General features: G+C 30.3%; 1 protein-coding gene across 1 annotated transcript in view; it reads left to right on the forward strand.

Annotated features, from left to right (window-relative positions):
• Positions 1–26,143, forward strand: part of LOC107457219 (uncharacterized) — a 90,396-nt gene extending 64,253 nt beyond the window's left edge. The window contains exons 7-20 of the mRNA XM_071186662.2: positions 1,279–1,490; positions 2,649–2,786; positions 3,674–3,768; positions 5,586–5,853; positions 11,422–11,623; positions 11,696–11,818; positions 13,505–13,599; positions 13,923–14,044; positions 16,779–17,050; positions 18,398–18,467; positions 19,738–19,951; positions 21,776–21,927; positions 22,966–23,349; positions 24,673–26,143. Of these exons, the coding sequence (XP_071042763.1) occupies positions 1,279–1,490; positions 2,649–2,786; positions 3,674–3,768; positions 5,586–5,853; positions 11,422–11,623; positions 11,696–11,818; positions 13,505–13,599; positions 13,923–14,044; positions 16,779–17,050; positions 18,398–18,467; positions 19,738–19,951; positions 21,776–21,927; positions 22,966–23,349; positions 24,673–25,621 (3,296 nt within the window). The 3' untranslated portion in view covers positions 25,622–26,143. The remainder of the gene's footprint in view (positions 1–1,278; positions 1,491–2,648; positions 2,787–3,673; positions 3,769–5,585; positions 5,854–11,421; positions 11,624–11,695; positions 11,819–13,504; positions 13,600–13,922; positions 14,045–16,778; positions 17,051–18,397; positions 18,468–19,737; positions 19,952–21,775; positions 21,928–22,965; positions 23,350–24,672) is intronic.
• Positions 26,144–26,448: the final 305 nt, after the last annotated feature.

The raw sequence follows: 26,448 nt of genomic DNA on the forward strand, positions 1-26,448 counted from the left end.
CGATTGTACTAAGTAATCTAGGTTGTAATTAACAGTTATCACTGTTAACTTAATTAACTAAGTAATAAGTAAGTTAAGCCATATTATTGTACTTCTTTAACTTGATATCACGAAACTATGGTTCAACCAAAACTGAAAGAAGGGTATAATTTAATTTATTATTAAGGTAGCGGCAAACTTCAGGATCATTATGATTCAAGATATTCATGTTATGGTTCACTATTGAATCCGTTTTTATAGATAAGAACTCAGTGGGCACATTGTTTTACACAAAATCATAATCATCGATCGATCACATCATCGATTGTACTAAGTAATCTAGATTGTAATTAACAGTTATCACTGTTAACTTAATTAACTAAGTAATAAGTAAGTTAAGCCATATTATTGTACTTCTTTAACTTGATATCACGAAACTATGGTTCAACCAAAACTGAAAGATGGGTATAATTTAATTTATTATTAAGGTAGCGGCAAACTTCAGGATCATTATGATTCAAGATATTCATGTTATGGTTCACTATTGAATCCGTTTTTATAGATAAGAACTCAGTGGGCACATTGTTTTACACAAAATCATAATCATCGATCGATCACATCATCGATTGTACTAAGTAATCTAGGTTGTAATTAACAGTTATCACTGTTAACTTAATTAACTAAGTAATAAGTAAGTTAAGCCATATTATTGTACTTCTTTAACTTGATATCACGATACTATGGTTAAACCAAAACTGAAAGATGGGTATAATTTAATTTATTATTAAGGATGCGGCAAATTTGAGGAGCATTATGGTTCAAGATATTTATGTTATAGTTCACTATTGAATCGGCTTTTATAGATAAGAACTCAGTGGGCACATTGTTTTACACAAAATCATAAGTTTCTTTTATAAATTTGAAGTTGCTTTTTAATTAGCAATACATTATTTTTTCATTAGTGAAATTATGATAACAGCTTTATGCTGATAACAGCATTAATTATAATAACAGCTTTTCAGTTCCTTAGCTTAAAATTTTATTTGAAAGTATTCAGAACTTAAAAGCAAATGGAGAGTTAAGAATTATTCGTCTAATTTCTTAAAGAAGACTCAAAAATACATTCAAGCTTAATGCCTTTCCCAAAATATTATCAAAACCTCTTTTCCAGAAACAATATATTTAAATTAAACCTTATTAACTCTAAATAATGAATCTTAAGACGGGATACATAGCTCTTTTAATAAAATGATTCACTGAATAATTAAGTTTAAAACCTGCCCTATCTCTATTTTATAGAACATTGTCCTTCTGACACATTGTACAGCAGTAAAGGTGTATTTCGATGGAATTCTACCTCCCATGGAAGTGCCCAGTTAATCGAATGTCCTTTTGGATCCAGTTATCCTGATCAAGAGTCCTCCACTGGTTACGCCAAGAGGAAATGTTACCTTCTATCGAATGGATCTGTCGTTTGGGGACAAACAAATCTCAGTAGTTGTCGAGAAGAGGTATAATGATACTCTGCTCTTTTAATTCTTAATAATTGAAAAACCAAGTTGAGTTTATTTGGAAGATTTAATATCCTCTAAATACTTAAAATGAATATGTTTAATCTTGTATTTAAATTGACGTTTCAAAACAGTTAATTTCTTATAAAAGTGAATATATTTATAATAGGAAATGAATATATTTATAATAAGAAATGAATTTTTAATAAAAATAAATATATTTCTAAAAAGAAACATGGCAATGCTACCTTCCTCTTTAATTCCTATGAATAGATAAACTATGTTGAAATCGCTTGGAAGATTAAATATATATTTCTCGTTTAAATAATTAACATGAATATCTTTAATCTTGTATATAAAGAATGTTTAGACGCAGTTATTTTTTAATAAAAATGAATACATTTCTAATAAGAATGAATATATTTCGAATAAGAAATGAATTCTAATAAAACTGAATGTATTTCCAATAAAAATCAATATATTTCTAATAAGAAATGAATTTCTAGTAAGAATAAATAAATTTCTAATAATAAATGAATAGTTTTTTTTAGATGCATTTGGTTTTTGAGCCGCCATCTGAGAAATATGTCTCAATTGTTTGGTCAGGAGAACGCTCCAAAGTTTTGACCCGTTAATGCTAACTTTACTCTTTTGTGTATTTCGCCATGTCTCAAAAACTGAATAGAAATTTTCTTTCTTCACACAATTATAAAATCTGCTTGCCCATTCAAAAAATAGTGTTTAATATTTAAAAATAAAATTTATTATTTTTTATTACATTATTTAATAATAGGCGAAAATATTTTGAATTGTAAAGTGTAAAATTTTTTACATCATTTTAAAAATGTATTCTTACGTGGCAAAATACATAATTAGAGCAAGATTAATCGAATATTTCCTGAGAAATTGAATTTTTAAAAAGTCGTAATTTTTTTTTTTGAAATCTTAGATCGTAAGATCTGATTGTTAGAACAAAAGTTATTTAAAGTGGTTCTTTTTCTGCACACTGTACGTTTTTTGAGCATTTCTTTAATTTTGATCGAAGCCATCAATGCAGTTGTTTTTAAACGACAACCAAAATGGACCAGAATAGAATGTTTGAAAAAATATTGAAAACCAGAACAGAACCTAAGTTCATAACAAAAATTTGAATTTCAGGTGTATAAAACTGCTGAAGAGCTCACTGCTGAACTTTTCATTCTAACCGAAGATCCTAGACACCTAAACATCGAACGCCTTCAAGTAGCCACAAAACAAATAGAAGGAGTCTTTGAATATGCTTTGCATGATAAAAGGGTAATGATTTAAGCAATAATTAGTTAGAAAGTATAAAAGCTTGCAAAAAAATTTTTGAGAAAAAATTTTGACCGTGTCTCACAACTACTATTATTAATATATAGATATTTAGATGATGATTAGGATATGATGATTAGGATAGATGATGATTAGGACATATACTCATTACTGTAACGTATCAAGATATATTAAGAAACAGTTCTTTGTTTTATTAAAAAAACGTTTATTTCACACCAAAACAAATACAATAAGAAATATAAAGTACCCGTAACGGGATAGTTAAGTCTTATAAAACAAAGTAGAAAAAGTGCCCGTAACGGGATATATGAAAACTCAAATTCCACAGCAAAAACTAATTTCTAAAAAATCAACAACTCTCTGTTGTTCTACCAAAAAGTCTTCTAATTTTATCGTTTGCTTTTATTTTATTGTTTATTTCTTTATGTGTTTATTTTATTTTATTCATGCTTTTGCTAGCCAATTATTCTTTAAATATTTTTAGACTTTTTACGGAGCCACAAATTAGTACTAAATAAAGGCATTTTATCTCTTTTTAGTTTTATCTGGCATTCAAATTGGTTTTAATGTCTTTTATCCCATATAGAGAAAACATTTCTAGTAAAATTACTGCCCTTTATAGCAATGACAGTTTTGGTAAAATTATCATAATTCTGGTTATTAAAACCAAAATTAAACCGCTCATTTGATAATTTTTCCCTTCATATGGTAACAGTTTGCCGGAAATTTCAGTTTTCAAAATTATAGTTTTTATTTTCTTATATTGAGTGAAAAATACAAAACTCAAAAGTAAATTTAACCAAATAAATGGTTTATTCATGCCACAATTGCTTAAAATTTTCATTGATAGTAAATAAATACTTTTGCAGATTGCCTATAACGTGTTGTCCATTGTCAGCAATTTACTAGCTATCAGTGATTCTCTTCTATGGACTGGAGATGTTAATGGCACTGTCACTAGAAGGTATGCAAGTGTATATATAATGCTATATAAGATGTTCAAATGTATTCAAGATGTTCAAAAATTAAGAAATTGGTCCAGTATCTCAAGAAATACAAATGTAATCAAAATAAAAAAGAACTGCAAGGAGATATTTCATAAGATGTATTTATTAACGCACTCCAAATGGTTCTCACAATGCACGATGTTGAGTTTGGAAGTGAAGATTGAGTTTTGTGTTATTAGAAAAGTTTTTTCTACATATCAAATGCATTTATTTTTATTGATTTTGATTTAACATGCATTTCTCTAGACATCTCCAATCGAAAAAAAAATTGTACTTAATTTTCAATTTGAGATCATAGCGCCATCTAATAACCGAAATGCCCAAACCTGTAAACAAAAGTGTGCTACGTTTCTATGGGAAAATCAAATCTGCATTTGAAATTTGGATCCCTATATCCCCATATAAGTTTTTGAAATTACAAGGGTGAGATGGTAGTTGATGTTGAGTGTCATTAATTGCATGATTTGAAAATATTTCGCTCATGCATTTTTAGCTTTCTCATTTATAAAATTTTCGAGCATCTTGAATAAACTGTTATGCTAGTTAAGCTGAATGTCTTTTATTTTTCTTCATTTCAAGAATTACTGACATTCTTTAAGTTTGTGTACGTCAATAACAGTCACATTCCTATAAGGCTGAAATTTCCCGGTCAAAAAAAAATTCTTGTAATGACAATTCTTGTTAAAAAAAAACATAATTCCGGTTAAAAAAAATTACGGTATTTAAACCAGTTATTTGGTGATTTTTTTAGTTTTTATGGTAATGGTTTACCGGAAATTCTTGTTTCAAAGATACAGAGTAAGTAAATTGTTTGTATGCCATTCTCTATGTCATCATGAAATTACTATATTTACTAAGTTTTATCTCATATTTCAAAATTATATTTGAATATCAATTTTATTACTATCATTTCCAAAGGCCGGGATAGTATGGTTGGTAGGGCGCTGGAACCATGTCCAAGAGTACGTGGGCTCGATCTTCGCCTGCCGAAGAATCCCCGTGTAGTAAACAGTGACTGATGCACGTAAAATCTGTCGAGTTGCAAAGTCCTCCATGTTCCCTTAACAAATCAATACCTCTTAGGGTACTGATCCAGGAATTTTCTTGTCTTCTGGATTGGTTCAAAATCACAAGGCTACGGAGTTAAACATTAGTAGTCGTAAACCCAAAATTGGGTCGGCTGTTCAACGACGGTTATAAAATAAAATAATTTTCAAAGCACTTCGGTAAAAATTGCCGATTTTTATGGTGTTCTAATAGAGTTAAAAATGAGGTAAGTTTGTCCATATTCTGATAGTTTTAACCATTATTTTTTCTCATTGTATATAAACTAATAATAAGTTAATTAACATGTTATTTAAACACAGTAAAAGTTAATTAAATAATAATACATGGTAATCGGGCTTTTACATTAGGCTATGTGATGGGACATTCTCCTTTCGCAAAGTTGTATCAGTTAATAACTGCTTAATTTATTTTTAAAAATTAAATTATGAAAACAAATATTTAGCTCTGGGGATGCAGTTAACACCTCCTAGTAGAGAGAAGGCCTCCGCACCGGTTACCACATACGAGAATTCGGATACTTAAGTCTGAACGTTGTGGAATCTTTGGTATTTTCCACACTGCTCAATTGAATAGCCTGAGGAGGTGTATATAGACAAGGTCTCTCTTTAAGAAGGTGTTTGTACAGTACACCTAGCATATGCGTAATGGAGAAAAATATTTTACAATATCAGTTCAAATATATAATTATGTTTCTTTTTTTTTCTAGAATAACAGATTTGGTTGACAAATATGCATCGGATGTTAGTTTGGAGAGAGGAGAGGAGTTACAAATTGAAACAGAGAATTTGGTTGTCAAGGTTGTGTCTTGGGATAGAGAAATAAATGGAGTTGGAAGCGATGACTTAACATTTATGGTACATTATCAAACTCGGCAGCAAAAAGAAAGCAGAAGCAAAGGAGGAAACAGATCATTACTGATTCCACCTTCTTTTTTGGATGATATAAGAGATGATGGGATGATTTCATTTAACAATGTGATTAAGTGATTATTTAGTATCATACTTTATTTATCTGACTTACTATGCTGCTTTTGGTTTGAGATGTAATTTGCCATTTGCTGCAGAATTTTTATAAAGAATATTTTTTATACTTTTTTTTTCATTATTTTGCATTAATTTAAGTCAAAATAAGAGAGAAATATTATAATTAGATTTTTAATAATTTATGGCTGTGAAATACAGCATGAAACACAAATATTCAAGCTCACTTTCAAGCAGTTTTTCAAATTTGCACTTATTTGCTGCTTTTTAGATCTAAGAGAAACAGTTATGAGTCATAGATTTTTTTTAAGTTACAAAATTCAGTCGTGGTTATTCAGGGAGCAGAGCGTTCACCTTCCAATGAGATGAACAGGGTTCGAATCACAGCCATGGCTGATCGATACAAGCTCCGCACCCGGCTCTCACCGACTACAGTGCTAACGTGAAACTATCCTCAGTGGTAGGCGGATCATGGGTTAGAGTCCCCTTGCCGTGAAACTAACCATGGAAGAATTCCGTGGTTTTCCTCACCTTGTAACACAAATTCGGGTTTGGTCCATCAAAAAATCCTCCAGAAAGGCAAATTTCTGTCAATACACTTGATCCAGTAGTTTCCTCATCTTCTGGATTGGGTGTGCAGATTCTACGTGTTTTAATTGTATAAGTAAAGTTTTGTAGTTTTTGCCGTTTAAGTTGAAATTGAGTGAAATAAGCTGAAGTATAATTTTTGAAAAAGAATTTTTACTAATTTCTAGAAAGGTTATCAAAAAAATGCAATTCTTTATTCTCGAATTAATTTATTTTCCTTTGAATTTCAAAGTTCGATAAGAAATGCTGATGCTTAATTTGTAAACGTATATCGTTTAGCAATTTGATCAATGTAATGTCATTGGAAAGAAAAATATTTTAATAAAATTTCTGATTTCAGTTTTATTACAATTTTACATAAATAATTTTATAAAAATAATCTTAATATTAAATAAATAATGAATTATTGTTTTGATACTAGCCCTTTACAGGTTTCAAAATAACATTACTAGTTTAAAAAAAAGTCTTAACTCTTGGAGCGCCTGTGACTTTTTCACGGGAACCTAGATATATGCCTTAATCATTTTCATTTCCTCAAAGAAACTGATGATGGGGGGGGGGGGGTACGCTGGATAGCCTGGTTGGCAGGGTGCTGGATTCATGTTTGTTAGAACAGGAGTTAGAACCCAGCCTGCCGAAGACCCATATCATGTAGTAAATGATAACTGGTGCACGTTAAATCTGTCGGATCGCAAAGTCCTCCATGCTCCCATAACAACCTCTGGGGTACTTCAATAGGAGATTGATCGTTCTCTGGTGCAGGTTAAAATTACGATCTGTGGATAAATGAATGGGTCCGCCCTATAAGCAATGGGTGCGACCAGAGACCAATCAATCGCACCAGTTGCCTTAATGGCCAACGAGAACAACAGATGATGGATATTTACTCTACTTGGTCATATCTTCTGATACATGCAAAATGCCTGACCACCCCCTAATAATAATTTCAGACATAAAGTCCGCTGTTATTTGGATTCTCTATTAATTTTTATGAAAAAATTATGCCAATATAATTCTGCAATCAACAATTTTAGATAGGAAGTTAAATAGTATACAGTTGCATTTTTTTAGATTTTCCATAAAAAATCTTTATTTTTATACAATTAGCGTTAAAAGAATTTCTGAGGGTCATCAAAATCTGTTTTCATCGGTTTAAACTGTTTTAAAATGAGATTTTAAAAAATCGAAGAACTGAAAAAAGTATAGTTTCAAATTATTTATTTAAAACCATAAAACGCCTAATTTCAATTGCTTTAAAGTTTTGAGGAAAAATCCATAGAAGTTCTTAAAATTATCAAGTGCTATTAGTCCTTATCTATCTTAAAGCACCCTCTTTATTTTCTACCTTTTCTTAAAGGTATTATGCTGCCTAATAATACAATATAATCAAAAGCTTGTTAAGTGTAAAAAATAAAAGAAAGCACAAATTTAAATTTTTACCTAAAATCTGATATGGTGAAGGTAGAGGCCCCCTCGTCAACTCGTTTGTAGTGTCAAATGAGTAAAGAGAACAAATACAAAACTGTACTTTCATACAAATAATTTTAAACTATTGAATTTATGAAGTTTGTTTTGATTTCATTTAATTTGGAGCAATAACAGAAAGAGACTGATATATAAGAATACCTGACTAACCTAGATAGAAATGACATAATCGTAAGTGCAGTCGTTCCCACTTAATTGCATATCGGATAATCGAATAAAAATAAGATAATCGCTTATACGAATAAAATTTAAAGGAACCAAATCGTTTTACACGAAACTAATGTTAAATTTTAAACGGATACTTGTTGCTTCTAGCCCCCGCTTAATTGCATAAAGAGGAAGTACTGAAAAAAAATGCTTATTTTAAAGAAATGTTTCACAAGTTAGAATGAAATTTCCATTTTTCAATTCCCACTGGATTGCCTAAAAAAGTCATTTGGCAGCTTTTTTATTTCAATTAGAAAACAATGATGCATATAATGACACAATTTCTTAGAGTTTGTGACTTTTTGTACAACATATAATTTTTTTATTGTAAATATTTACTAATAACTTGTTATATAACTGTAAATAGTATAAAAATATTAAAAATTAATTGCAAACAAATTTCTTTACACATTAGTTATTCTTCCACAATCCTGTCATTTTTACTACTTTTGGGCAATACTAAGTTTCAGTCTTTCTAGTGTTAAGGGGGACCCCACTCTAAGATGGTAAAATATTAGCGTTTTTCTAGAACTTTTTTTAAGTAATAGAGACAATGCAGAGACTCCTTGTTTTTTTATGTTATTAAGCTACTATTTAAGTCCGTTTTAAAATTTTTTCTTTTACAAAATAATAAAAAATAAGTTGGTGGCAGCTCCATGTGTGACTGGCCATCAAAAAGTAGCACCTCACTGGCCTCATGGATTCAGAAGTTCTGAAACGCAGGAAAATGGTTTTGTTTAGATTTTCTGAAACATAAAGACATTATCTAATAAGTAGCGTAGCGGTTTTTTGATATTCGCAAAATTACCAAAATGGCGGCAACTTTAAAAAAAAGTTAAGTTTTTCATTAAAAAAATATTCACTAAAATACTAATATAAAAATATCAAAGAAATCCTATGCTACTTTCTAAATAATATATTTTTACGTAATTTAAATTAAAGAACAGCTTAGTTCGTTGTATAGATCATGAGAAAAACGTTAGGTCAGGTCAAAAAGCAGCGTTTTGAGAAGAACGTGTTTAAAGTTTTGACTTATGTTCAATCTAGTAAATTATTAAATTATTAATGACTAACCTTTATTCTGCAATTCTAGGTCTATATATCTTCTCCGTCAGCAGAATAGATGAGACACAAAAAGAATGTCGCCCCTCCTAATCCGGCCGAACGGGTCTTTCTACCTGCTAAGCGACGACTCTTTATTTTCCGGTATAACTTCCAAACGAAGTTAGGTACCGAGAAATCGTTTTAGACAGACATTAGAAAGGGTACAAAGATTCGAAAAATGCAATAATTTTTTTTCTTCGAATTTTTGAAATATTCAGGGTGGGGTCTCCCCTTAAGAAAATAATACAACAGGTGGTTACTGTAATAGGGACTTCCTGTTCATTCGCAACTTTACAAGGTTATAAGGGGTATAGTGTAAGAATAAGTCTAATCTTGCTGGCAGTTATACATTGAAAGTAAATGAAGTAGATTTTACCCTTTTTTCACTTACTACTCTCACACATAATTCAGAATGTAAACAAAGGTACAGATTGATTTGTTTTGCGATCAAGACTTGAAGTCCCCTCCTAGTGTGCTATTAGTTTTGATAAGAAAAGATTTCAAAAACCTAACACTAAAGTACACAGTATCTTTCTCTTATGTAGAATAATCATTTCTTACTCCTGTGAACTTTAAATAGCATTCATATTTTCTGATGCTAACACAGACAGTGTGAATTACAATTGTTTATTGATCATAAAGTAGAGTTTATTTAATCAAAAAATTACACTATGCATTAAATACCGTTTAAAAGTAAAATTTCTGAAAAATGTACAATTTTTCAATAATGTATAATTTAAGATTGAATAAAGCACTCTCCTTTTAATCGAATAACCCGTTTAATTGAGTAGAGTTGGCTGGTACCAATTTTATTCCTTTAAGCGAGGTTGACTGTATAAGTAAAAAAATGTACTTTTTACGTACGAAACCTTAACATGGGAAGTATTTAATCACAAAGTTGCACATAAGCCTAAGAATAGTGATAAAATCATTATGGAAAAAATAAATGAAACAAATAAAGTTAGAAAGGAAAATATTGCAGTGATTAGAAAGGTTAGAAAATTAATTTAAATGAAATATATGGCATCTATAGAATTAATGGAATAAATAATCTTTTCCAAATTTTACAAATTAAACGCTTTAAGTTTTAAATCAAAAATTTTTCTCTTTAATGATGCGCCTCAACCTTAAATCGTAGGGGCTTATGAAATATTACACCAAATCAATTAGGAAGTATAATTCAAGTATTGATTTTATTCTTTACGTTAAAAAATTTTTGTTATTTTAAAGTCAGTAATGCACAATAAACTTCAGGAAATAATAAAACTATAAAACATTAAAAATCCTTTCTTCATTCTTTTAACTATTTCGTTTTATTAATTTTTTGAGTTATGCATATTCTCCTTCATGTATTGATTTCTTTTCCATTCAGTAACTATTATAATTCTTTAACTATAAGTCTAAGTCTTTGTAGTATCGCCATTCAAATTTTATGGAGGAACTTTTTGATGATTTTTGATTTCTGTTGTCGGAAACGCAATTAAATCACAATTTCCGAAACTTTACTGTAAGTGCATTATATTCCAATGTATAATATTAGTTATACAATGTGTAATGGAAATAACATCATTATACGCAATTAATTTCGCAATTAAAGAATTCACATGGGATTTTCGACATTGCAGAAAATTTTTATTACATATTATAGCTTACTCCTTTGTTATTTTATTTCATAACCGTCGTAGAACAGTAGACCTAATTATGGGTTTAAGACCATTAATATTCAAATCCGTATCCTTGTAATTTTGAACTCAATCCAGAAGACAATGGAACTCCTGGATGAAATAGTGGGAAAAATTTGCCTTCATTTAGGACTTTTTGATGGAGTTAATTTTTGCGTTACATGGAGAGGAAAACAACGAAAACCTCCCATGGACAGAATGATGGGCAGAGGACTCTAATCCATGTTCTGTGTACAACTGAGGATATTTTACGTCTGTACTCTGTGGTCGGTGTGAGCCGGAAGCAAAATTCGTATCGACCAGCCATCGCTGGGATTCGAATCCGGATCACCTCATTAGAAGGCAAACTGTCTATCCCCTGATCCACTTCGGTTTCTACTCTTTTGTCAGATAAATTATCAAATCATATTTTTAATGAACTCAAAGTGATGTTTAAACCGTTCCAGTAAAGAGGGCTAACAGCATATTACAATTTCAAACTATTTTTCCATTATAGGACGCTGAATTGTCTTTACCAGTTGAAGCCATACACCTACTTCAGAACCAAACTTATCAAGACGTAAGAATAAAGTTTGTGGCTTATAAAAATGATAAGTTTTTTCGTGAAAAGCCTAGTAAAAGATGGCAACAGTGTTATGACAGTAGCAAATTTAGCTCTCAACGCAAATGCCTATATATTGGAGCTACAGGATATCAAGGTACTTATCAAAATTTAGGGTAGACAATTATTATGAAATCGTTACTTATTTTTGTCTTCTAATTTAAAATAGGTCGTCAAGTTCTACAAGCAAGTTTGATGAATTTTGTAATAAATAATTTATCCACTCCAGTTGTATACATTCTGCCTTCTCCAACAAATGTTAAAGTCTTCTGCGCATATTGGGACGAGGATGGTAAGATTTGCTCAAAAATATATGATATGATATTTTTTATGCATTTTTATTTATGGTTGAAGCAAAATCACACCATAAATGGTATTCAGTTATTTATAATATGATAAGAAGAAAAAATGGAATAAAAAGAATGCAAATAATGATTTAAAACAATCCACTTGATTGAGAAAATAAAAGTATTTCCAAATAAACTTCTGTAAGGAAACTTCGGTAATGAACTGTAAAATTTCTGTTTTTATGTGAGACTTTGTGAGTTCAATTGAAATATTACGTTTATGAATTGTTGTAATAAATACATAATAATAAAATTCAGACCATTTAGCCAACACCTCCTAGAAAAGAGTAGGCCTCTGCACGGGTTACCATAAATATCCTTTAGTAGTCCAAACGTAATGACATATTTCGTATTTTCAATCACTGCGCAGCTTAGTACCCCGAACGTAATGACATCTTTCTTATTTTTCATCAACTGCGCAGTTAACTTCGTCGCGTCGGACTACTAATTTGATCCGTGCTGAGGCCTTCCTTATTCTAGGAGGTGTTGATTTAGCTATGCAACACATGAAAATCGAAACTGGTGGCCATTGCACACTTTCCCACTAAAAGTGCGGTACAAATTCAATCACATAACAAAACTAATCTTTCAAGCTTTATCCCTATAGTTATTTATGCAGAATTGCATTCATAAAAGTGTGTCAATCAGCTAAAACTAATTTTAAAATAATATATTGTACTTTATTGCTAGTAAAAAATAATAATATCCCAATGAAGAGAGCCTGATTGCATTCAAGTGCGCGCCAAGTGGATGCCAAGTATATCAACATCGCCAAATCTTTAAATGACGTTGTAGAGGCCTAACACACAACAATTACACCCGTTACACCCAACACTCAAGCAATTGTTAAAAATAAATATTTACGCTAGATAATTTTAAATAATTTGTCGCAAAATATTTCACTGTAATTAAAAAAAGGATTTGGTCAGAGAAATCTATTATAAATGCAATTATTTAAGAAAAAAATTCTAATTTAATTCTACTTTTAATCAATTTTATTTAAATATATTAACATTTATTTAAGATTCTTAAATATGAATTAAAATGCAATAATGAATTTTAAATAATATTAAAATAATAATTATGCAAAATAGTGCTAATCATATGTTAAACGAGAGAGAAAAAGGAACTGAGAACAAACTCTTAGGTTGAGTAGACATTCCCAAAAAAGTAATTAAATAATGTGATTTATTACAAATTTAAATAGAAAATTGTAAGCAATAACGAACAAGTAACAGTTATGAACAATAGTAATCAATTGGGTACTTTCACCTTAAGAAAAAGGTTACGGATCCCCACAAATGTGATTTAGGACGTCAGCCCCACGTGATCGTTTAAGAGCAAAATGACAAGTTAAAGTCCAGCTAGGTTTTTTCCGCATAAGTTCGAATGTTAACGTGAAGTTTCGCAACAAAAATAACAACATACATTATAATATATTGTTTTGCGTATTAGATATAATAAGCAATAACAAAAAGCAGTTTATTGTAAAAAGAGCATATGGATATTAGCAATTTTTGTAACATAAAGAGGCAGTAATAAAATATACTTTAGGTACAATGTGTAAAATATGTCAAATGTTTTTTAGTACATCCCATGTTTTGTTTTATATATTTTAATTCATTTTAAAGAGCACAAGTGGGCAACAGATGGTTTGATAACCAATCAGAGTGATAATTCAACAACATGTTTATCATTCCACCTGACATCTTTCTCTCTGTTGTTGGTAAGTTAAAAAAAAATTGATCATAACTTGTGTTTATTATCTTCATAAATAGATATATGTGTACTCTCAATAACAGAATATTTAGTTATACTGTATTTTGCAGCTTGATTTCTAAACTGCTAAACACAATGCTTTCAATATATAGCATTTATTTAGAATTTTATTCAATTAGGATTTTTTGTCGTTATTTAGTGACTTCATTATTAATATTTTTAATTCATACCTAAAAAACGCCTTTATTTTAATACATCAAGTAGTTGTTAAGCCAATAATAAAGGTTTTGTTCATTTTATTTATTTATATACTTTTTTTTTTTTGCCTAGGATCCCAGTCGGTTTGATGCTGCAAATCGCTATGCCTTTCTTCTTTCAATTATTATTTATATAGGATGTGGATTATCAATGCTGGGACTATTGTTAACAATTATAACATATTCTATATTTAGGTAATGTATATTGTATTGTTTAATAAAAATTATATATATGTTTATGATCAAGCTTTATAACGGTATATGTCAGTTATCCTCAGTTTTATTTAATTAGTTTATAAGACACTGGACCAAATAATTTAATTTTGACTCTCAAAACTAATGGGAAATTCTTCCCTTTAAAAAAATAGGAGGGGATATTTCTTACCTAAGTGATAGGGCGTTATAGGGATAGATGTCGACAGAACGACATTACATAATATTACTAATGAATTTTGCACACATTACATTAAGATGACAATATGCTACTAATATTTTTGTAGTCTGTTCGGTTCAGAGAATCAGTACGCGTGTTGATATTTTTCTTATAAACATCAAAATCAAAATGTTGGAAATGACAGTATAATTTCATCAATAGGGTAGATTTCATATTAACTGATATATAAAGTAGTAACCAAACTCAGTTAACCATTAAAATATAATTTTTACGCAAAATTATAAAATAAAGGTACTAAACATTCTGGCTGCAAATTCTTTTGGTATGTAATTAGGTTGATTAATTTGGCTATTTAATAAATACTAAGTACATTTATGTGAAATATTGAAGAACTATGCTTTTTTTAGTTTGAATTATAAGAAAAATGAGAAAAATTAATTGATTATAATAAGAATTGATTAATTGAATATAATAAGAAAAATATATTGAATAATTTTTCTTTCCAATTGGTTTTTAGTTTTTACTTATTTAATAATATGTAAAATGACTTATATATTAATGCCATTATTAAAATTTGACCGCTAATGTTAGCTGTTTAAAAATTTGTTTTACAACGGAAAAAATATTCTGGTAAGATTACCTTACTGTTTGTTAATGAAATTTCTGGTTTAAGAAAAAACTAATTCAGCTAGGTAAAAGTAAAATATAATGTATTTAGACCATTCATTTGGTAATTGTTCTGTATACGGTTTACCAAAAATTCTGGTTTCCAACTTATCTATATATATATTTCTCTTACATGGCACCAAAAAAAAGCCTCATTACAACTCCCCGAATGGCAACGTTAGAAAATCGACCAATAATTGCTGCTAAAAATGTCGCATGGCAAATGTCACATGTAAATTTGTAAAATGTAAATTTTTCTCCTTTTGTTTTTTACTTACAACTGTAAGTCTCATGCTATACTTTGTGGTGCATGAGGAGTTTTAAGTCGTTTAAATAAAAAAAAAAATAAAAAAAAATGTCACATGAGGTGGCTCAACATATAGCGCTTTTAAAAACGGAAACAATAACCAGAGTGAGCATTATCAGGATGTTCAATTCAGATTCATGCCCTAAAAACATGATAATATTTAATTTAAACTCAATTAGGAATTAATTAGGATGGCCTTCTCCATGACTATAAATAAGTCACAAGGTCGGACTTTTGAGAAAATCAGTTTAGTATTGACTAAACAAGTTTTTAGTCATGGACAACTTTATGTTGGCCTGTCAAGAGTTAAGTCATTTGACAGCCTTTCAGTAATTGCTCCAAGATGCCAAATCTATAATTGTGTTTTCAAAGAAATTCTAAATGCTTCGTGTTAATTTCTTAGAGCTTTGCAGAAAAAAATGTTTTTTGGAAAAAATTTTATTGAAACTTCTATTGGCAGTAGGCAAGAGGAACTGCCAAAATCAAAACTCCCAGATTAGAAATGCAGCATGGCGACCTCCACGTGATATTTCTCGGGTAATGCTAACAGCCATGCATTTTAATTTATTGTATGTAAAACATCCTTATTCTGTTCTAAAATGTTATGTACTTTATTACAAATGTTAATTAATATAGAAATTGATTTCAATAATGCTGATCACCAAAAAATATTTCATTTTGCGATAAAACAAATTTTTGTGTTCTTGAAAATGAAAGACTTTTGGAGGGTTATTATCTCACAAGGAAAAGTTAGGGTTTAAAGTTTATATTTTTAAATAATAAATTTTTTTTCTAAAACTTTCAGAATTTCTAGCATTAACTAATTTATTATACACATTTAGTTGAATTTAGGAGAGCAACTGCAATATTTGATAATTTATTTTGCTAATATGTTTCTCATTTAGCTAATGTTTCGATTTTTTCACCATGCTATCTAAATAGCTAAATAGCTATACTTTTTAAAAAGCCAATAAGAACATTGATAGAATTCTTCGACATAAGTATAATACTATGTCTTTGATGATAAAATACTATGTCTTTGATGATAATATACTATGTCTTTGTGCTAGAACATTGTGTTCATTGGCGAGCGAGCGCAGCGAGCCATGGTTCACGGCGTGAACCACATAGGAATGCTTAGCAATTCTCGCGGGTTGGCGAGCATTAGCGAGCAGGGGGCGGAGCCTCCTAGTAGTTCTTATTACCCATACATGAAGCAAGAAATACAAAAGTGAAAAGTAAATTTAAATATCTATTTGGTTTTTAAACAATACTCTAAGGTGCCATGATAAAATTATGAAATTTTATCACAAATTGTAAAATCATATTTTATTGTTAATTTTACGAAAATTAATGTTAAAGCACTTCAGTGAAAACTATCGTTGGAAGCCAGAAACACGATAAATTTTACCAATACTTCTTTTTTGAAAAAGAACTTCCATTTCGTCAACTTGGAATGGAAGAAACCTATTTCGTCCGGGGTGGTTCTTTTTCTCCTGTGGGTGAAACTTTCCATTGCTGGTATAAAATATTAACTCATCATTTGAATTCATTTGTTTCAGATGCCTGAATCGTGAAAATCCAGGAAAGATATTGATACAACTTTGTATTTCGATGTTGATGTTGAATGTAGTGTTCGTATTAGGATCTCAGCGAGGATGGAACATATTTAGCATCGACATTTGTGCTGTGGTTGCTTTATTGATACACTATTTTCTCTTATCAACACTTACTTGGATATGCGTTGAAGCAATTAATATGCATCAACTTCTAGTTCACATATTCATATCTTCTGGATCCTGCTTCATGTTGAAAAGGACAGTTCTAGCATGGGGTATTTTGATTACTAGATTGATTCATTTAAATGTAGTTTTTTCAAGCTTTTTGCTCAATTTTACTTTGCTGTTTCCCTTTATTTATCATTGAATATTAAACTTAAGATTTGAAGGAATAACACTGGGTTACAATTTTTTATTGCCTTTATACAAATTGAGCAGCGATGGCTCAGGGGATAGAGCGTTCGCCTTCCAATGAGGCGAACCGGGTTCGAATTCCAGTCGATACGAATTCCGCATCCGGCTTGCACCGACCACAGTGTTGACGTGAAATATCCTGAATGGTGTAGGGCCCCTTGCCGTCAGGTTAACCGTGGGTGGTTCTCGTGGTCTTCCTCTCCGCGTAACGCAAATTCGGGTTAGCTCCATCAAAAAGAAATTTCTCCCAATACTCGATCCAGGAGTTCCCTTGTCTTCTGGATTGGGTTCAAAAGTACAAGGCTATGGAGTTGAACATTAGTAGTCGTAAACCCATAAAATTAGGTCGGCTGTTCAACGACGGTTTAATAAGAAAATAAAATACTTGATAATGCCTAATTCGGTTGTCGGTATTTCAAATCTGAAAATAGTTTTGCTCCAAAAGCTACGGATTTTTTTAAATGGCAGTTTTAGTCTATTTTTCGTCGAAAGTTTAAAAACATTATATATATACATAACAGGGTGTCGAGTAAATATTGCGACGAACTCTAGGGGAGTTAAAGTACATCTTCAGGATTAAAATTGAATAGGAACTCATAGCACAGTATTGTCGCCGTATGTGGCCAAGAGAGCTTTCTTATTATGACGATTTCAGAGGCACACGCAGGAATATCTCATAGTAGCGGAAGTGCCCCTAGAGGCGTATGATGACATTTCCGAGCATGGGGTTTAATGCGATTTCAATTTTAATGATGCGCTCTAACTTCCCTAGAAATTTGTCGCCACATTTATGCTACCCCATGTTATATATGTTTTTAAACTTGTATATTTTGTTTAAAAATCTTATTTTCCAAGAAAAAAAAACTGTAACTTGGAGGGAGAAACTGATTGAAGATTTGAAGCCAGCGATACGAAGGTATCTAAGAGCTGTTAAAGGTATCTAAGGTGGTATCTAATGCAACAAAAAGTTTAAAAAAAAGTCTAAATTAGTAATTAGCACAAAAACCACACAATGGCCTCTTCATGAATGTTTTTAATATCACACATTTTTTACAGGATGCATGTAGTATGTTTATTATTTGTTCTCATGTATTTATCATCCATTTATTTTATGGAAATACCAGTTTAATATAATAAAAAAAATTTTGCGAGTCACTTTGTATCCCGCTTCTGGGAGTGCGTAAAACTAAGATTTTGATATATTTTAGGTATACCTTTAATAATAGTTGGCGTCACCGTAGTGATGCACTGGGAAGTGTATAACTATCAGAATGAATAGTATGTATGCATTGTTTTTTTTTTCAAAATATTGTTTAAACATTTCATAAATAATAGTAATGAAATGATGATATTTAAAAGCATTCGGAAATAATTTTATACTTAAAATTGCACTTAAATAGCAATTTAAAGGCTTGGAGTAATCTAATGATAATCCAGATTCTTTTAAATTTGAAATTTATGACTCTGTCTATTCTTTAGTGTTGTTTCCAGATGGAGTGTTTTCGGAGTTTCGTGATAAAAACATGATAATGAGATAATTTTATTGCGGACAAGGAGATCTTGGTGTTTTGCCTCCAACACGTTCTTCTAAATATTTTGAAAATGTGGCTTATCATTATATTTTTTTAAGTCTCTCTGCACAAGGTATGCTTTCTTATGTGCACAAAATTATTTTTCTATGCTTTAAATGGAAAAATACAGAATATATATCTTTTTTTTTAAAGTCAATTATTGCTAATTAATTTTCGTAATGAAACCGTTAAATATTTTATTGGTCGAAAACAAAATTTATTTAGCACTTTGAAGCAAAATTTTAGTTAAACGCAATTTTCACAATTGTTTCATTATTTTTTTATTTATGTAGGTGAAAATAAGGAAAATTATATTTAGCTTTACATATTTATAGTTATCAAATAGAGCATGTGTCCTAAGCGCTCATAAAAAAATCTAGCCCTAGATGGCGCTGCTTGAGGGAAAAAATAATAGCTTTTTTCCGTCATAACTTATAAGTTAGTTGGAATTGAGATTAAAATGCGGCTTGCAGCAATAAACTGTTAATAATAATCTCACATGTAAATAAACGAAATTTATGTATGATATTTTATCATATTACCCATCTTTTTATATATTGCAGAATGGCAATAATAAATGCTTACTCATATTTAATGTGATTTCTATGTATTATCCTAGCTCTTTTTTGTTACTCCTTTTTTCGGATTTTATATTTTAATACAAATATAATTCCAACATATTTTTTAAAGTAACTATTACATTTTTTCATAATTAAAAAAATACCAAAATGTATTTTTGTTTGTAATTGGAGCGTCAGAAAAAAAATTATAAATGGGACACCGGTGTCCCATCTGCAATAATGGATTAAGATAACTAATCTGAAATTACGGAAATTCATTAATTATAAACTTCTAAATTATTTAATTAATTATAAAACAATTGAACTAATTATAAATTACTAAATTTAACTACATTAATAATAAACAAAATTACTAATTATTAGTTCTGTTAAACATGAATTAAATTTATGTTTTAGCTGCATTTTGTCTCCTACGAATCCTTATATCTATTACATCAGTTTCTTGGGTCCTATTTGCTTCATGATCTGCATCAATTTAATAATATTTCTGATGATCACCAGAGTATTGTTCAGTTCGCAAAATATAACTGTTAAGAAGCCAACTCAATGCGGTAAAAGTGATAAATTTCTTGTCACTACAGTTCAGATTAAAGGAGCTTTTATTGTCATGGTATGTTTTTAAATTTATTCTAAATTATTATTATTTAGTTTACAGTTATATTACAACATTTAAATTTTCTGAGTTTTCTGGAGAAATAAAACATGTTATTGATATTCTTTAAAGAATTAATAACTTATACAATCTCTGAAAACTTAGTTTAACGTTGACCCTTAATACTGGTACCTTGAACCGTAATACGGTGTGATTCTAACCCAACCTTTCATGCAATGTTAAATCAAATCATATCGTGGATGTTAAGTGTACGAAAATATGGTTCCTCTTAAAATCACACTTAGGTTGCGGCCTAAGATATTATGTTTCAACACACTCCAAAACCATTTTAACTATGTCAATTATTAATCTATATTTTCCTTTTGAATATTTAAATTTTTTTATCAAGTGCAAGAATAAAACTATTTTAGGTTAAATAAAATCATACAGTGATGCAGCAATTATCAAAAATACTGATAGCAAGAGGACAAAATCTTTTTATTTTAGAGCAGCCGCTTGCAATGGTTATTATCAACTGGTGTAATATTTTTTAAATTGCGGACAATTGGGGTTTGTCCCATTGGCCACAGAAATGCCAGAACTGCTACTCTCTACTCGTTACCCAGTGGGCACCAGTGGCGAAATCACGGCGGTGGAACAGCGTCGCCCACGTCACACAACCACAAACCCGTTTATAGGGCGGGTCACATTCACACAAAAGAGAAAGGACATAGAACACACAGAGAGAAAGAAACATCCATGCCCTGAGCAGGATTCGAACCTGCGGCCAAAGGCTCCGCAGTCAAGCACTCTAACCACTCGGCCCCCTGGTCGGCGTGGTGTAAACTATTATCACTCTTTTAGCAATTGTTATGTTTATATCCAAGGCCCAAATAACACTTTCGGACAAACTATTTGCAATATTTGCATTAAGTTCGGAACATGTATTTCTTGAAAACAAATTTTAAAATTTCAAGTTTAAATAAGCATTAATTGTAAGTATTCCAAGATTAGAGTGGTTAAAAGCACTAAGCTGCCATATTGAAGGACTGTGATTTGATCCTCAATGGCGGTTTCAAGTACACATAGCTTCAGATTGACATCACCAGCATATCTGGGAAGTAAAGGTGACTTGTGCGTAATGACATAATCATGTAATTTGTCACAACATCGTAAAAACGACCTCTTTGACCCCTATTAAGCACTGGGGGGAAAAGTAGGGTCAGAACAACCAGAATATGGCAAAATTTACCGTGCTTTTGGTTTTACAGGAATATCAAAATGCTTGGTTATTTTCATTGAAGGTATTTGGTAATCATTTCGGTAAAATTAACGATAAAATATGGCTTAGTAATGTGTGATAAAATTTGATAAATGCGGTAAAATTTAATAACTTTATCATGATATCTTAGAGCGGGGCATAAAGATCATTTATTCTGTTAAATTTACTTTTCAGTTTTGTATTTGCTCCTAAATGTGTGGCAATAAGAATAATAATTTAAAAAAATAGAACTGCTGGTGAAACAGTACCATTTGAGTAAAAAAATTAACAAATGAATGGTAAAAGTACCGTATATTATGATTTATAACCGTATATTGTGCGTTTTAATAAGAACTAAAATTTTGAAAACCAGAATTTCCGGTAAACTTTTATCATATGCACCAAATTATTAATAAGGGACTGATTTAAATCATATGGCGCAAACATCAAAATATCATATGGCGTAGAGAAATATTTAAAACGTAAAAACATTTAGCTTCTTTTAATTAATTACAGATTAAAAAAAAACGTATGTTTTTACATTTCATTCTATAATATTGATGTAAAATGACATTTTCTAGGTTCTTCTGGTTGTATCATGGATTTTCGGAGCTTTTGTTGATGGTGATACAAAATTATATTTCCAGTATGTGTTCTGCGTAGCAAATTCATTGCAGGGTCTGATAATATTTCTAGTCAGGTGTTTGCATTATTCCGAAGCAAGAGGTGCATGGTAAATATAAAAATTTTTTATTTCAAAATTCAAAGTATACTGAATCATTTCCTTCAAGCGTATGGTATTGAATATTATATGTGTAATTTAGCAAAACAAGTTCCATGCCAAATTTTAACCTATTTTGTCTTAACACGATGAAAGACAAAATGTGGTCCCCTTATTTTATAGGTATTTACTTAAAAACAGTTCGTAAGGAATACGATTAAGTGGCATTATAGCAGTATTCTATTTCTTCATTATGTCAAGTATATTATTAAGTTTAATCAATAATGACGAGTTTAAAATTAAACAGTTTGTTTTAAAAGATAGGCATTCAAAAATTCACAGGTTTCTAGATCATATAAACATATATTTCTATGAGTAGAATTTCGGGTCCAAAATATGGAGGTCTACTAAAGCGCTCAATATATCTGATTAGCGTACAAATTAAATTTTATACAAAAGCTTATGGCAAAATTCAAAACCAGCTTGGAGTTCTTGCGTATATTTTTTAAAACATTTGAAATTATTAATTAATTCTTAATTAATAAATATTTTAATGAATTAATAAGTTTTTAAAATTATTTATTATTAATTAATAAATATTTTATTAAATTAATACATTTTTAAAAATTATTAATTATTAATTAATAAATATTTCAAATTATTTATTATTAAGTAATAAATATTTTAATAAATTAATACATTTTTTAAATTATTAATTAATAAATATTTTAATAAATTAATACGTTTTTTAAATTATTAATTATTGATTAATTAATATTTCAAAATATAAATTAATTAATAAATATTTTAAGTTATTAATTAGTTTAACAGCAAAAGTTCGTAAATGTTGTTTTAAAAGTAAACGATTACGCAAAGATTTTATTTTCTAATTAATAATAAAATGATCACAACTGAAAATTACAAACTTGATTAAAACATTATATTTATCACACTCATATGACAGATATTATAATATAAACTATCATAAAATGGAATGCATTACTTATATTTTTAGCAAAATAATTCATTCAGTGTATCTTTTTATTGCAGGTATCAACTGATCAAAACTGGTACTTTTAAGAAATACCGAGGAGTTATTCCACCCGATACTTGGTCCGGTAATACTTGTTCTACTAGTCCTAATAAAATAAATGGCAGTTCCACAGCAACGCGTGTTGACAGCGCTGACATTACAAATCAGGGTGCTTTCTGGAGCGGAGAGGGACCTATTACTTCAGGACCAACCACAGTTGCGAGGGACACTAGTTGCATCTCTGGCTACAGTAATCCAACACTGACGATGCCATCAGACAGAGCATCTGATTATGCTACGATTCACAGGGGATCAGTACATCTGTTGAATTTTAGTAACAGCGGAATTACTTTAGAGCCAATTGACGTCGGAGGTGATGAAACTATCAGAAATCTGAGCAGGTAGGTAAAATAGCTGAGGAAAAATCCCTTTTGAATATAAATTTGCTGGTGAAAAATAGGCTAATATAGGCTAATTTTCGTACTAGTTTAATTCTAATGCAGTTAATATTAATTTTGAGATTACAATGAGGTTAACCACAAAAAAAAAATCCGGCTCTGACAGATGGTGATTTATAACGCAACAATTGGCTGATAATGTGAAGTGCCTCTTTGTTTGTGTTTGCATCTACAATTCCTAAAATGGGCCAAAAAAAATAGTAAGAATAGTGAAGAAACTGTTTTATTCTTAACTTTACACTCTATTTGCATATTACCTATAAACTGATTAAAGCGAGAAAACAAAAATCTTGGCTTGAATAGGATTTCTTTATGTTATCTTTATGATCGAACCACAGAGAAGTATTTAAAGATTTTTCAGTTTATTGTTAGACATTGTAAAAAATTCAGGCATTTCTTTTTCAGAAACCATGACAAAATTGCAATCTTGCCTGACCTAACGTAAACAATAATCCGCTGCTGTAATACACTAAACAGCTTGATGGATTTCTCTTATTTTTCACTAAATCGATGAAACCATTTTAATCCTTTAGTTCCCTTTCTTTAAAAATCTATAAAACGCGTTTGAATGTTTTTTTTTCTTTTCAGCATGCGAGTGTAAATAAAAACAAAGTAGATTTTTTTCTGATTATTTAGTTTAAATATTTAAAATTCTCTTTATGTTTTGTTCGTAAATTTATTTCTATGTTGAATATGAAACAGTGTTGTTGACTGTTAAACTGTGTTGAGCATATACTAGTAAACTCTTTGATCTCCTGCTCTTAGGTACTACTTTTTAATTCAATTTAAAATTTCTTATTTAACTAACTAGAGTGGACCAGATTGACAGCAACTAAGGCAAAAAGAAACTTTAAAAATTGTATTGCAATGACGTAACAAGGGAAAGTTCTTAAAAATTTGTACATGCGTAGAACTTATATCCGAAGTTGATAATTCATAAAATAATTCATAACATTTCATAAAATAAAAATGTAAAAAATGAACCATCATAATGGATGTGCAACTATTAATTTTCATGACCGTAGAAAGGTAGAGCTTTAAAAAATGGAGATAAATGGTTAACCGTGGTTGAGTAATGTGGAAGTATTGTTCATTCAGTATAAGTATTATAAAGCGGAAACGGAAAGAAGAAGAATTTGCCATATATGCAATACATACACGTTGGCATTATGGTATCTTATACATATATACACGTCGGCATTAGTTCTAATAAATTAAATATTATATATGTGCTTAACATTCTAATTTTATTTTCAATTTTTGCAGATCTAACTCTGGATTTGTAAAAGATAACGAAAACACTGCAAGTAATTACTCCGGTGCAGAAACACTAAGAAGTAATTACTATTTTGATAAAAATCCTGAAAGAAACAATCATCAAGGTGACATAAATCCAGATAAGACAGCTGTTCAAAGGAAAGACAGAAAAATGAGCTTCTTAGCGAGAGAGAAGGCACCCGAAAATTCGGATGATTTCTGTCGGGACATGAATGAAGAGAAAAACGCGACAGACAGACTAACAGCAACAACCTTGGATCGAAAGATTTATGCTTCCAGAGCGTCGAGTTTATTTGGAAACTTCAGGTCAGATTCACAACCAGATTTGGGCAAACAAAACTCGTGGCCTAGAACTTTGAGTTCTTTTTCAGGAGAAAGAGATTTCATGGAAATTACGTCTCAAGCAAAGAGTGATTTCCCAAACCCTACCGAAAACGACGTAATCACCAAGGATAATCATTCATACAAGTTATTACCACTTAATGTTCAACAAACGCATCCTTCATTCTTGCATTCATATTTTACTTTAAGGAGGGGCAGTAATTTCTCTCAAATGAGTCCAAGACTTCATTCACCGTTTAATGAGACCAACTCTCTGCCAGGCAGAGCTGCCAGTCATCTGGCGCACCCTAACTTCGATGCTTCCAATCGAATTTTGGCAAACATTTATCCAGATTCAATGCCCCAACATTCATCAAAAGGTTGGGAAAATGTTCCATTAGAAAATGACTATGGGTTTGAAGTTGTGGGTAATGAAGTGTCCATATCTGGTCCAACAACGCGAGTGTATGTATCCCAGACTCCGTTGGTTAAACAGCATGTGGCAACACAAAGTGACCTTTTGGAAGACATAGATTCCTTCAAAATCTATGAAAGCCAAAATGGAGAGTCACCGTCACAATCATTATTCGAAGAAACAGTTGCTTCCAAATTATGATCTGTACATGATTAATAATGTTTAGTCATTGCATAGTATTTACAGTTTATTACGACAATGAGATTTGCTTATGGTATTTATACATCTGTGATAACGGATAAGATTAGATGGGTGGTTTAAACCGTGGACGTCAAACACGAGTAAAAATATTCACACAAAAAATTGGAAAATGTATTCATTTAGGAAATGAGCATGGGTTTAAAGTAACAGGGTGAGGTAGCTATATCTGGTTCAGCAACAGACTTGTTCCTGGTTACCGGTTTACCAACGAACATGTGGAAGCAAAGTGACATCTTAAAAAGCATAGAGACATTCAACATTTATGAAAAAAGACAGTTCCTTACTATGCAAAGAAACAGTTCCTCCAGAATTAATGTGCTTACAAAAGAATAACTAGTTGATGTTTTCTCATTGTATAAACTTCTTTTTACACATCATGACAATGATATTTAACTTTTGGTATTGATTTATCTGTGATAATGGACTGGATAAGTTAAGTGTTTTAGACAACTGAAGAAAAAATATGAGTATTTGTTCAATTATGTTTAAATTAGTTTTCTTGTTTATATTTTATATAGTTTTATCGATGATTTTAAAATATTGTAAAAAAATTTTTGAAATAAACTTAAAGATACTCATTCCTTTGCTGTGATTTCAATTATAATATTACTGCTATTGCACTGTACAGCATGAAAGGTTTTTTTCAGGTTAAAATGTGTTTTTATTGATATTGTTTTCGCTGAAAATAACGGATATGCAATTTCTTTTGCTAACTATGCACCATGTACCTAAAAATCAAAATTCTAGCTTTTCAATTTTACGCCTCT

This window comes from Parasteatoda tepidariorum, chromosome 9 (assembly GCF_982258835.1).
Source record: "Parasteatoda tepidariorum strain Cologne lab strain chromosome 9, Ptep-v5.0, whole genome shotgun sequence".
Taxonomy (NCBI): domain Eukaryota; kingdom Metazoa; phylum Arthropoda; class Arachnida; order Araneae; family Theridiidae; genus Parasteatoda; species Parasteatoda tepidariorum.